This window comes from Carlito syrichta, unplaced genomic scaffold (assembly GCF_000164805.1).
Source record: "Carlito syrichta isolate Samal-C Ts95f unplaced genomic scaffold, Tarsius_syrichta-2.0.1 Scaffold313563, whole genome shotgun sequence".
In the NCBI taxonomy this organism is placed as follows: Eukaryota; Metazoa; Chordata; class Mammalia; order Primates; family Tarsiidae; genus Carlito; species Carlito syrichta.
In genome coordinates this window covers 143,633-156,631 of record NW_007257659.1, presented here as the reverse complement: position 1 = coordinate 156,631, position 12,999 = coordinate 143,633, and the positions used below count along the sequence as shown (strand labels likewise).

Sequence of the window (12,999 nt, the reverse complement as noted above, 5' to 3'; positions counted from 1 at the left end):
TTTAAGTCAAGGAATAGGAACAAAGAAATAGGATTTTTTTTTCTTCACATTCATTTGGATAGCTATTCCAAAAACAAAAACAAAACAGAAAATACAAAATGTTAGTGAGGATGTGAAGAAATTGAAACCTTTATCCATTGCTGGTGGGAATATAAAATGGTTTAGCTGCTGTGGAAAACAGTTTGGCAGTTCCCCCCCAAAACGAGAGTTTTTATATGATTCAGCAAATTTCACTCCAAGGTATATATACAGAAGTACTGAAAACAGACACTTAAGCAGATATCTGCATGTCCATGTTCATAGAAACATGATTCACAATAACCAAAAGGTGGAAGCCACCCAAGTATTCATTGATAGATAGATGGGTAGATGTGGTGAGTCTATATAATGGAATATTATTCAGCCTTAAAAAGGAAGGATACTCTGATTCATACTATAGCTTAAATGTACCTTAAAAGCATGCTAAATGAAATAAGTCAGTTACAAAAGGACAAATATTGCATGAATCCACTTATATTCGGTTCCTAGTGTAGAGTCACAAAGTAGAAATGTCCTTGCCAGGGGCTGGGAAAAGAGAGAATGGAGAGTTAGTATTTAATGAATACAAAGTTTTAATTTGGGATAATAAAAATGTTCTGAAAATGAATCTTGATGATGGCTTTAGAATGACACTGTGATGCACTTAACACACAGAATAACATACTAATGGCTAAGATGATAAATTTTATGTTATGTATATTTTAACAGAAAAAAAGGACCCTTTTATTATAAAGGAGTTTAAAAGATACTCTAGAACCTAGAGTAAATTCTCCCCAAATCAAAACTGACTGGGTTTAATTGTAATTACCATAAAGGCTGGTACACAAACCAACAGGTACTGTCTTTTCTGGTCACTTGATAACCTATAGGAGAACCATAAACTCAGAAGGCATTTGTATGGTGGATCCAGAGGCAAGAAGCATGGTCCTCTATTCCAAATGATTATAAATGGTGCACTCTCAGTAGAAAGAATTCAAAAAGTAAGGCTCCTGCCTCCTTATTTTGCAAAAACAGGGAATGGTGCCGGAGGCAGAAAAAAACAGCATAAAAATTCACATAAAATAACATATGTCAAAGGAAAAACACAGTCTGTCTGGACCAGATCAAAGTGATGACAGAAGTAATGATTAACCCAAGGATGAATATGTTTCTTTATGGCTATATTTTACTGTTCAAGGTGGGGGGTCGTCTGTAAATTAAAGAGCCAAAAATGAATGGATTAAGAGATCCCCAATTTAGAAGCTGTTATTAAAAACTCCCCCCCCCCTTTTTTTTGCAGAACTATTTCAGAAGCTAGAAAAGATATCATCAGAGTTCAGGAAGGGTGATAATGTCAGAACTTTAAGGAAAGTAGAAGAAAAACACAATACACAAGCAGTTACCATTTCTCCAACATTAACAAATGTGATGATCAAGTTATATTGGAAGGAAAGTTTGGGTGGTCAGCTAGCATTGATTATTATTACTAAAAGCAAACTTTGGTCACAGTATTTGGTGATCGATGGAAAATAAGCAATGTGATTGACTTAATGATGATCATTTTAAGAGACAGAAGAAAAATAATCAGCGACAGCCCCAAACATAAAATATTTCCAGACATGTCACAATTGAAATGAGCCTGACAGTCGATCCTCTTCATTTTTTTCTTAAAATAAATGAGAAAATTGAAGTTCAGTGATATTGAGCAATTACTACAAGACTTCACCATTCATAGCTAAATCAAAGTTACTCACAGGATTATCCACAAAACACAGGGTTTCATCATTAGGGCACAGAAAGAGCTGGTGAATCATTTTTAAAAGGTGAGACCAAGGAAATGGTGGATTTGATAAGCCATGGTTTTCTCTTTCAAGGTATATATAAGTATTAAGTGACACATAAGTCTAATAAATATCTAATTGTATTATTTACCAGTATGATTGTATCCCTGGACACAAACAGGAAGTGGAGTAAAATGAAGAAGTGTTGTTCATGGAAATGAAAGAGTGTCAGGGAAAGGCAGACTCCACACAGGTTTGGCTACCTAGAAAATATTGCAGTGGCAATAGCATAAATAAGGGACACAGTAGTAAAAATGATGAAGATCAGACTGGAGGAATTCAAACAAGAGTCCATTAAATAATAAAAGCATCATAGGAGTAAATGGGAATGAACAAGCAGAGACCAGTCTAGTGAGAAACCTAGGGGGAGACATGAAGGAATGAGGAAAGAAGCAGACTATGGGCATTGTTGCCATGTGGGAGATTTGCAATGTAAGTTAGAAGACAGGATGAGGCTGGTAAAAACAGATCTGCTTCCAATTTTTTTGTATGTGTTCATTGTATACGGCTTGAGCTAGTAGAATATATCATCCTGTTGTTATAGAACTTTTTTATTAATGGCCTCATCAAATAACAGGGGCCAAAGAGTCTGAAAAAGAGCTCATTATTTATGGTTAGATGGAAGAAGAGCTAGGTGTGTTCAATACGGAATTACTTTACAGTTGGAAGCCAATGCCATTTGGATTTTTTGCATTTCAGGGGGTCAGAAGGGATAAAAAAGCTATATCCCCAAGAAAGTTTCAAATGCCATATGCTTGATGGCTAGCAGGGAGGGGCTATCTCTCTAAAGAGATTTTTTCCTAAAATGTAAAGACACAATCTGAGAAAAGGCAAAGAAGATCAAAGAGGGTAGGATAAAAAACAAGCACTTTAAAATAAGAAATAAGTTATAATTTTAGGGCCAGGTGGTGACAAAAGGGAAAAATAGCAATTAGATGGCTTCTTGAAAAGAAAGGAGAAGAAAAAATATGTAAGATAACTTTTGACATAAGGATTTTGATATAGAATAATATTGAAGGTAAAATTTTACTCAGAAGAGAAACAAAATAAAAGCAAGAAGGGTAGAAGATTCTGAAAAGACCTTTGTAAAAAAATTCAGTTTGGAGGAAATGTGAGGTTTGTTAGAAGCGGGAAAGCGTTATAACAGACCACAGAAACTATTTTTTAATCTAGAAAGGAAGAAGAAAAAAATGTTATTCAAGTCTAAAGTAGGATATAAACATGCTTTGAATCATTCTATATAAAGGTAAGGTATTATTATTATAGAATATTTAGTTGGACTTTTTATAATGAAGAACAACTGACCTGGGATTTAGAAGTAAGATCAAGTGGTCTGAAATAAAAATTAGGTTTGACTATAAAGGTATCGGTTGATAGTACTTAATCAAAAACTCTTGTGTCCTTGGAAAAACTGCAGCAAAATGACTGTAAAGCTTCTTTGCTTCCTACTGTTTTCTGGTTGACCAGCTGTTGCAGGATTGAAATAAAGAAATTTGAGCTCAGATAAGGCTTTCTGGGAAAACAGGTGGGAGAAAATGCCACTGCCCAGACCAAAGGCAAATAACCTTTCAGGAGTGGAAGGCCAAGTTGCTGCCCCTGGTTCAGGGTAGCAGTGAAAGGTTGGGGCACCAGAAGCCAGGTAAGTACCCTTCCAACAACACCTTCTTCTCCCATGTCAAATGGGCCTGCATACTTTCACATTCTGTTTCATCCAACTTCCTTTGGACCTTTTTTTCTTAGTATAACTACTCTTGGGGAAAGTTAAACTTATTTGACCTTCATGTCTTTGGATATGTACATCAGATGTTCCGACCATTTTTTCTACAGCTGAAGCTGAAAGCAGAGAATTTCCCCAGGTGGATCACAAAGTTTTTCCTAGGAATCTGAAGTAAAAAATGAACATCATTGAGCATGTTGCATTTAAAGACAAGGAAGAACTTGGGTCAGTAGAAGCTGGGATAGCAAAGATCACTAGTCACAGACCAGAAAGTGAGGAAGCAAGGAGCTGGAAGATTGGAGGGGAAAAGACACATCACTCCTATGTATTTGCAATGAAGACAAGACCCGAGGGGTGGAAAACACTCTAGGTTTTCTATAAATTGACTTTGGGAGAGACCTGGAGAACATGAAGCATAGCTGGCCAATGTGCAGATTAGAGAGTAACTCAAAAAACCTTCATGGGAAAAATCAAAGTTAGCACCCAGCTAGAAATCTAACCTAGTCATGCACCATCCAGGCATAGTTAGTGAAGGACACCACATCTCATCCTATCTGATCCTTCAGATGCACCTAAAATATCACACCTAGATGTTTTGGGGTGGAAAGGACTCATGACAGAATGTGTGGTCCCCATTTATTGCTGCCTTTTATTTGACAGTAAAACTAGAGGAGAGTAAGTTGTTCAGCATAATGCTATTAAAATAACACAACCAACAGTTGGAAATTAAACTAAAAATCTGGGTTATTGCCTGAAACATACTAACATTTCCTAATATCCCACAATGGATCTATATATTAGAAGCAATTTCTATTTTCAGTTTTATTTTCTCCTGCCATAACTAAAATCTATTATTTTATTGCTTCGTGTTTAATGTTGTACTGCCTCATAATTTTCCTAAATTCTTTCTTTTTCAAGCTTTAGAAAGGCCTGCCATTCTAGCATTTCATTATGTGACAAATGGGTTTATAACTTTTCTATCCATGTTCTTCTGTTTGTGCATTGATGAAGATATGTCAAAGACCACACATTCTACAACAACACCCATGCTTCACTAAAAGGGCTTGAGTTTTGAGTTTTTGCAGTCTCATGCTTCTTCAGTGATTACATGAAATAGGAGAAAAAGTAGGGTCTTTTATTTCTATACCAAGGTTTGCATTGGACTGAATCTCAGCAACACTTTTCCTACCTTTGGGAACCATAAGCTCTTTTCTTCTCTGAGTCTATGGAAATTAGGCACAAAATTCTGGGGTTTTTAGGATATGTGACAGCAGGAATTTGCTTTCTCTGCTATTACTCAGCAACTTGAGGCTAATTGTGACCATAGCACATCCATCTGAATGTAGCTGTTTAACAGAAATGGAGATTTTGTTTCTCTCTCTAGGAATGTTGATTTTGTCAGGTGACGAGAAGAAATACTGTCATGGCTCTGTTGTGGAGGCAAATTGAAACTGAAAGACTTGAACTTGAATGAGTCCTTAGAAATTTTTTTTGGAATGTTGTTTTTCAACCTGAAACTGAGTCCACTTCTCAGAAATGCAGTTATCCATTTGTGACAAGCTGCTCCTGTATCTGCATTGTAAAAACCCAACTCGGTTCCCTTTAGCACACCTCTCAGCAAAGCACAACAGTAAGCATTGATCTGCTTATTATAATGGAGTCACTTGTTACAGAGAGAAAGATTTTCAAAAGAAAAAATTGTAGCTGAAAGAATTACTAGGCCAGCATTAATTAGTACCTGGCATTTAGAACTGGTTGTGGCAGACACTTATCTCTTATCTCCAGACATTGTCCCAGGATACAAAATAGTTTTTTATAGTTGTTGTTGTTGAGAACCTAGTGTGTTGAACCTTAGTTTTCTCATCTGTAAAGTGGAACTAATGAGAGTGGAAAGCTGCTGTTGTCAGTTTAAGGTGAAATAATGCATTTGAAAAGTAGTTTGCTACATGACTAGAAAGCATTATTATTTTATAGACATATTTATTCTTTCATACATTGAATTTATGATTATTTTCATGGGGAATAGGAGATTTGACAGGTCTCAGGTGGCAGAATATGATGAAGATGTTTAGGAAAAATGTATCATTTTTAAAATGCAAAATCAAGAGTTAAGAATTTACAGATACATCAATGCTTTAAACCCTGCACAATCAGCTAAAGAAAGAATTCAAGTGCTGAATGGAAATTTGATACAAATTATCACTGAGGTTTGTTGTTGCTTTGATGATACTTTGAAAATAAGAAAATTAGAGTGGGGTTAATGCTCCTAGAAAATACATATTCATTCTCTAGGAGCTGGTTAATCTCCAGTTATAAGAATAAAATTAATTTCTCTTAAAAGTGACTATGCTATTTGGAGAATGTACACACTGTAGCTGTGACCTCAGAAGCAAACTGCTCAGAATGAGGCAGTAGTTCGTTTCTGGATATTCTTTTTGAAAGACAATGCTCTAACTCTAAGAAAAGTGAGGGGGGTTGGTAGGACTTGCTTTGGAGCAGACAGCTCACAAGATGGTGGCTAACATGTTCCAATCAAGATCAAGGCCTATTATTTAGTGTAACTAAATGAACAAAGTAAGTGTGAGGCCAAGTCCATGAATAGCAAGGATGAGTAGCAGATAGAGGCAGAAATGAATGAATATTGCTGTCAGAGAATACTGACTCTAGACATTTATACATTTTGCTGGGATCTATAACTTCTAATACAAAGTCATAGAAATTTGAAGTTTTTCCTGTATCATTCTGTATTCATGTTTAAAATAATATGAACAAAAATATCAATGTGCAAGAAGAAATCCTTTGCACTCGATTTTGTTTTTATTATTTCTTTCATACATACAAAAAGGTTGCTGAATGCAATTGTTTCTCTATACGAGCCACTTTTGCATAATGCAAAACAAAACAAAAACAAAATGAGCTAAGAGAAATGATGAGAAGAGTTTACAATGAGTATCTTGTTGCAGCTAATGATGATTCAAGTAGAACAAATAATGGGAATTTGAGGGCACAGACACGAAAAAAATCCACTGGAAAAAGGTGACCTGGATTTGGGGTTTACTAAACTCCCATAAATGGAATATTAACAAATAAGTCCTAAGATTTGGAGCAATGACAACATACCTAGAATTTGAAAGATTTTTTTCCCCTTCATTTTAATTCTATGTTAAATTTCTCAAGAAATATTTACATCACCCAATGAAGCATCTATGGTAAATGCACAATTGTACAGCATATTTTAACACAACTTTAGTTACACTTTTAGAGTGTCTGGTTCTTTAAATTTTGGCAGATAAAGAAAATGTCCATGAAATAGGAGACATTTTCTTCTTGGGCTTAAACCTGTAATAAAATGTTGCTGACAGACTAATTATAAATGTTTTATATATTTCGTGCATATGTGGTTCTCTCTAAACCAATTTAATTCCCATTAATGCTAATCTTGTTAATACCCACTCAGAGAGGAAAGAAAAACTCTTAATAAACTATTGATTTATTTGAGCTATTTAAATGGGGGATGGGTGGGAAGAGATGAGATAAAAGTCACCATTTTACCCACAGATGCATTTCCTAGAATATTTTCCAAATATTAAATATTAATGAACACTAGATTATAATTGGTACAAATAAGAAATGAGGAAAACAATAAAGTGACCAAGTGATAGTCTTCCACCCATGAAAAGTGAGAGCACTGTAAACAAATTATTAATGAATTTTTTTGTTTAGTATTAACTCCAAAGTTAAAAGTGGAACATTATAAAGAAAGGTAGATTTTCCTTATTAAAAAAAGAGGCAAAGAAAATGAGATTCACACTTATGTGCTCTAATAGAAGTGGATTTTTTTCTTTTTAAGACAGTCAAATCAACAAACAGGTAAGTTATGTTCCTACCACATCTCAGGGCACTTTAATCAGTCAAGAATCATGATTGGCTTAAGCCTGTAATCCTAGCACTTTGGCATCCAAGGTGAGAGGATTGCGTTAGCCCAGGGATTCGAGACCAGCCTGGGAAACTTGATGAGACCTCCTCAATACATCAAAAAATTAGCCGGACGTGGTAGCGCATGCCTATAGTTCCAGCTACTTGGAAGGCTGAGGCGGAAGGATCTCCTGAGCCACTGCACTCCAGCCTGGGTGACAGAGTGAGACTCCAAATTAAAAAAAAAAAAAAAGCATAGAGAGATTATGTCCAGATCTGAGTGGTTTCCTTGAGCACATCAACGTAATGAGACTAGACATAATCAAGCGTAGCCTGGAATTGAGCAATAGAAAATCTTATGTTCCTTTTTAGATCATCCCAAAAGTAGTTAACCATTTCTAAATGTGCAGATATCTTATTTCTTGCTATCCCTGGAAAAGGTGGCATGAAATAAAATAGGGAATGAAATGGAATATGAGGCTTTGTCCAGGGTTCACCATCTGGCCTAAGGTAAGTCTTTACCCTCCTTGAAGACTCAGTTTGCCTTATCTGTAAAATGGAGACAATAATCTCTATATACTATGCTCTTATACCACATAGCAATTTTTTTTTTTAATTTTATTTTAAGGATCAAAATACGTAGTATTTAAAAGTGCAATGAAAGCTGTGGCGTGCTGGTGTACAAACTGTCAGTATTATTAACCGGGAAATGATTTTTTAAAAAGTGATGTGGGAAAAAAAGGAGAAAAAAACAAGAACAAATATCAATTTTATCAGGACCTTATATTTAATAGAAAGACAGAGACAGACAGAGAGAGAGAGAGAGAGAGAAGAGAGCCGAGAGACAGAGAAAGAGTAGAGAGAGATTTATTTACCCTCAGGGTTTTCCTAAACATGTTAATGGTAGCAGATGCTTATACTTTATGACTGGGTACATAGAACATAAAATAAAAGTTGAAAGTATTTGGAGGAGCGAAGTTTTCCTTTTCTGTTTATCCAAGTGTTTGGTGTTGGTTATACATGAAAATGGTGCGTGGGCGAGAACAATCTCTTAACATTCATTGAAAAAAAAACTGAAACAAATATTTTCAGCACAAATATTAAACTGCCTTTTCTCTACCAATTGGTAAAAAAATATATTATATCTTGATATTTTTTTTTTCTTTTTAAATTATATCGTCACCCATCCCAGCCAAAGTCGTGCCCGGTCATCTGGTAGAACTTCAAGTTGAAAGGCCGGTAGAACTCGCGCAGCCGGCGCACCACCTCGCGGTCGATCTCGGGGTGGGGCCTGCCCTTGGTCTTGCCCAGGCAGTGGGGCTTGCTGCTGCCCTCGGCCTTTTTCAGGCAGGGGAAGCCCTTGGTCTTGTTGAAGTAGAAGTGCTTGTCCGTGATGATCCTCTTGAGGCCCAGGAAGTCCTGCACGCGGCCCAGCTCGCCGGCCGGGTCGCTGATGAGCCGCTCGCCGCTCACGAAGAGCATCTGGCCGATGGGGAAGTGGCGCAGCCAGTGCTCCAGGTGCTTGGCGTAGATGCCGATCTGGATGGCGCTCCACGACGTGTCGATGAGGCCCGTGCTTCTGTTTTTGAACGTCAAGCTCTCGAAGGTGGGGATGTCGGGCCGCTTGGACAGCGTCTGCGTGTAGTCCGAGATGGCTCTGGTCACGGGGTCTCGCACCACCACGATGAGCTTGGTGTCCTTGGACATGGCCGAGATGCGCGCGGGCGCCTCCCGCGTGACGAAGTAGCTGGGCGTCTTCTCCATGGTGATCTGCCCTTCCAGGGTTCTCGGCATCAGGTCCCTGAGTAAAGCAAAAAGACACGTCAGAGACCGAAGGATGAACAACTTCCGAGTTTGCATAGACAGCTCATTCCAAGGACAGACAGTGTAATATACAATCTGGAGCCAGACTGCCTGAGTTGCAATTTCAGCTCTCTCACTTGTTAGACATCTGACCCTGGAGAAGTGGCATAACCATGCTGCACTGAAGGTTCCTCGTTATACTGAATGGCGAAGAATAATAGTACCATCTCACACGATTGTTGAGATGATGAATCAACATATCTCAACAGCTCAGAAAAGTGCCTTGTGCCAAATAAGTGCTATGTTAAGTTCTTTTTTTATATTATTATTAATCCACAGTACTATAAGAAAATAACCTTGGTCAAATTCTTTAGGTGAATTAGAATATTGCCATAAACACAATTATACTGCTGTGTGATATTAAAATATGCTAAACCCTTCTTGTAGTTTTCTTATAAACAATTATGTTTAACATAATTTCACAACCTATTACACAAAATACTATCTTCATAATTCCTGAGGAGTGTTCCTGTAACAAACAAGACACTAAATAGTCCACCTTTTATCTAATGATTTGAAATGCCATTATTATTAAAATCTACATATCTTGATTCCTTTCTACATTGATCCAATTATAAGTTTTAATGTTATAGTGTATTCCCACATATGCCAAAAGAAATTCTGACTCTCTGTTCTTGATGATTCTTGTCTACTTATTCTTCCTGTTGAATGGCAAATGATTTTGTCATGTTAAAAATAAAAATCCCATTGGAGTCTTCATAGAGTACATATTGCTCCTCCGTTCAAACATGTTTTCCTACAGAAAACTGATGGGCCTCAGTGTCAGTCAAAACGAATGAACAGTAGACATAAAACCTTTTTGTTTTTCCAACTTAAGTTTACTGCGATTAAATGAACTATTTGTTTGTTACACATACACACACACATATATATGTGTATACATGTGCATGCGTATATACAGAATATAAAACTTCTCATCCTCTTGTCTAAGATTAATTGATATATGTATACATATATATAAATATTAGAACACTTTCTTTCCAAGTTTTATAAGAAATAGATGTTAATACAATCAATATTAGGGTAAATGTATTTTTGTAATTTATTGCAATAACTAAATGTATACCATCATTTGATCTATTGTTAGAAGAATTAAACATATAAGTACTTTTATATTGGATTCATTATTTCTAGAATACACTCCATTTGATGATGGCATATTATGCTTTTATTATCATCCTAAACTTGCTTTGTAATTATTTTTAGAGTTGTCATCCATATTCTTTAATGAGATGCCCCTGTGGTTTTTCCTTTGTTCAGTAGCTTAACCAATTGTTGGAATATGAATTATTCCAGAAAGAAAATGGGTTGAGAAGTGTGTCATATTGTTCCATGTCCTAGGGAAATTAACAAAAGTTTAAGAAACAATAATTTTCTATTCCTTCAACATTTGATGAGAGTCACCTACAAAGTCATCTAATACACTTCTGTAGGTGAAAGTAGGAAGGGAAGTGTGATCTTCAAATATACTTTCATTTTATTGTATGAGTATTGGTCTATTGTAATATTCTGCCTTGTCCTTTGGCAGTTAATATTTTTCTACAAATCATGCAGTGAATAGATACAGTTCCCATTCCCAACCATCATTTTTGTGTTTTCTGCCTTTCTTCCTGACTTCTTAGATTATCTTTTCTCATTCATTGATTTGCATTTTATCTCTTTTAATGCCCACCTTTATTTCATATTTTTTATTATGCCCTGTTGCTCCCTTTCAGATGTATTTAACTGAATGCTTACTTCATTTATTTTCAACTTGTCTTCTTAGGTAGTAAAAGAACTTTGAGGCTATTACTTTTTCTCTAAGTACAGATTTGATCAAATTCCTTAAGTTGTGACATGAACTGTTGTCATTATCACAATTTTGTTGATGTTTAGTAATTTCATTTTGTAGTCTTGATTTCCCTTTTGATCTGGCATTATTTAGAATTGCTTTCATTTTTCATTATTAAGGTTAATTTGTTTATTTTTGTTCATGATTTTGAGATTAGTTGCTATTTTTCATGTGTAATAAAAGGACACATTTGTATTGTGTGGATTTCCTTTTGTTGATTCCTTACAACTTCATCTCACCTAAACTATTTTCTAGTTATATTTTATGAAAAATGCCAAACATACACAAAAGTAGAGAAAATTGTAAAATGAATTTCATACACCTAACATCCAGCTTCAAAATTTAATAACTGATGACTACTTTTACTTTTAAATACCCCTATTGCTACTTCCTTACCAAGCCAACTAAATTATTTTAAAGTTAATTACAAACTTCATATCAATTGATTTATATATATTCTGGCTCCTATCTGCATTATATCTGGCACAAATTTCTTAGTGTTTGTGATAAGTCTTGTGCTGGCTGATGACACTGATGCTTCCTCAGTTTTAATGATGTATTTTTGTTGTTGTTGTTGTTTTGAATTGGAGTCTCACTCTGTTGCCACCGCAGCCTCGACCTGCTAGGCTCCGGTGATCCTTCCTCCTCAGCCTTCCAAGTAGTTGGAACTACAGGTGCACGCTACCACGCCCTGCTAATTTTTTGATTTATTGTAGAGATGAAGTCTTGCCAAGTTGCCCAGGTGGGTCTCGAACCTGCAAGCTCAGGCAATCCACTCACCTCAGCCTCCCAAAGCATAGGATTACAGGCTGAGCCACAGAGCCCGGCTATGATGTATGTTTTTTCAGTATGTGCTTTCTTTGGTAAACCTCAGTCAGGTTATCTTTACTGTTTTTAGATGGGGGAGTGATACTTAGACATTTGATTTTTTTTGTGGGTTTTTAAAATTTTTTAAAAATAAATTTGCAGTTCCCTTTCAAAATAACTTTATCGTACCTCATTACCCACTCATTAAGTGTTCCTTAAGGTCTGAGTAAGAGTAAGCAAAGACCAGAGAGTTCAGTGTTGACACAAGGAAGACACAAATTGTCATAAACATCTATGTAGCACTGATTCCACTGTGTGACATGGATTCACAGTACTCATTACTGGGTGACACCCTTCACAGAATTGAAAAATTGGCCAGGATAACTTAATTTGGAAACTTGTATAAAATGGGTCAGAACATCTATCCAGAGATTGTTGAGATTCTGCAGTGAAAGAAATTTGATCAAATGAAAACAAGTTTTGGGTTATAAAAGCAAGTGTCAAATACACTAAAGTGATAAAAAGTATTTGTCAACTACAAAAAAGTCAGTAGTTCTGTCTCCTTTCCTATACATCTTTGGCTTGTAAGTACTTCACCTCAAGCTTTGACCAGTAAAACAGAGATAACATCCTTCACTCGGGAGCTCCTGGTTGGCCTGACTGAGGGTGGGCGGGGAGGAACCCCAGGACCCTTTCTCAGAGGTTGATGCTATAGACTGTGTTGGACCAGAGGAAGCACTGCTAAGACCTCTGAAATAAGAAGCCATATTCTAAATAATCTCAATAGAATAGGGAAAAGGGCTATCCAAACTAAGAGGAATTTGAAAAAGAAACAGCTAAAAAAAGAATTTCAAAAGAAAGTGCATTAATTACTGTCATCTACAGGATGAAGAAAATGGACTGATTTTGCACGGGATGGGAGTGGGAAGTCAGGCTTAACTATAAGCTGCCTGCAATCTATCTATCTGCAAAAAGAAAGAAGTAGT

The 12,999-nt window shown here is 36.2% G+C and overlaps 1 protein-coding gene across 1 annotated transcript in view; it reads right to left on the bottom strand.

Moving 5' to 3' along the window:
- Positions 1-8,381: 8,381 nt before the first annotated feature.
- HS3ST3A1 (heparan sulfate-glucosamine 3-sulfotransferase 3A1) overlaps positions 8,382-12,999 on the bottom strand; it is a 100,169-nt gene continuing 95,551 nt past the window's right edge. Inside the window, exon 2 of the mRNA XM_008070556.2 lies at positions 8,382-9,292. Within this exon, the coding sequence (XP_008068747.1) occupies positions 8,671-9,292 (622 nt within the window). The 3' untranslated portion in view covers positions 8,382-8,670. The remainder of the gene's footprint in view (positions 9,293-12,999) is intronic.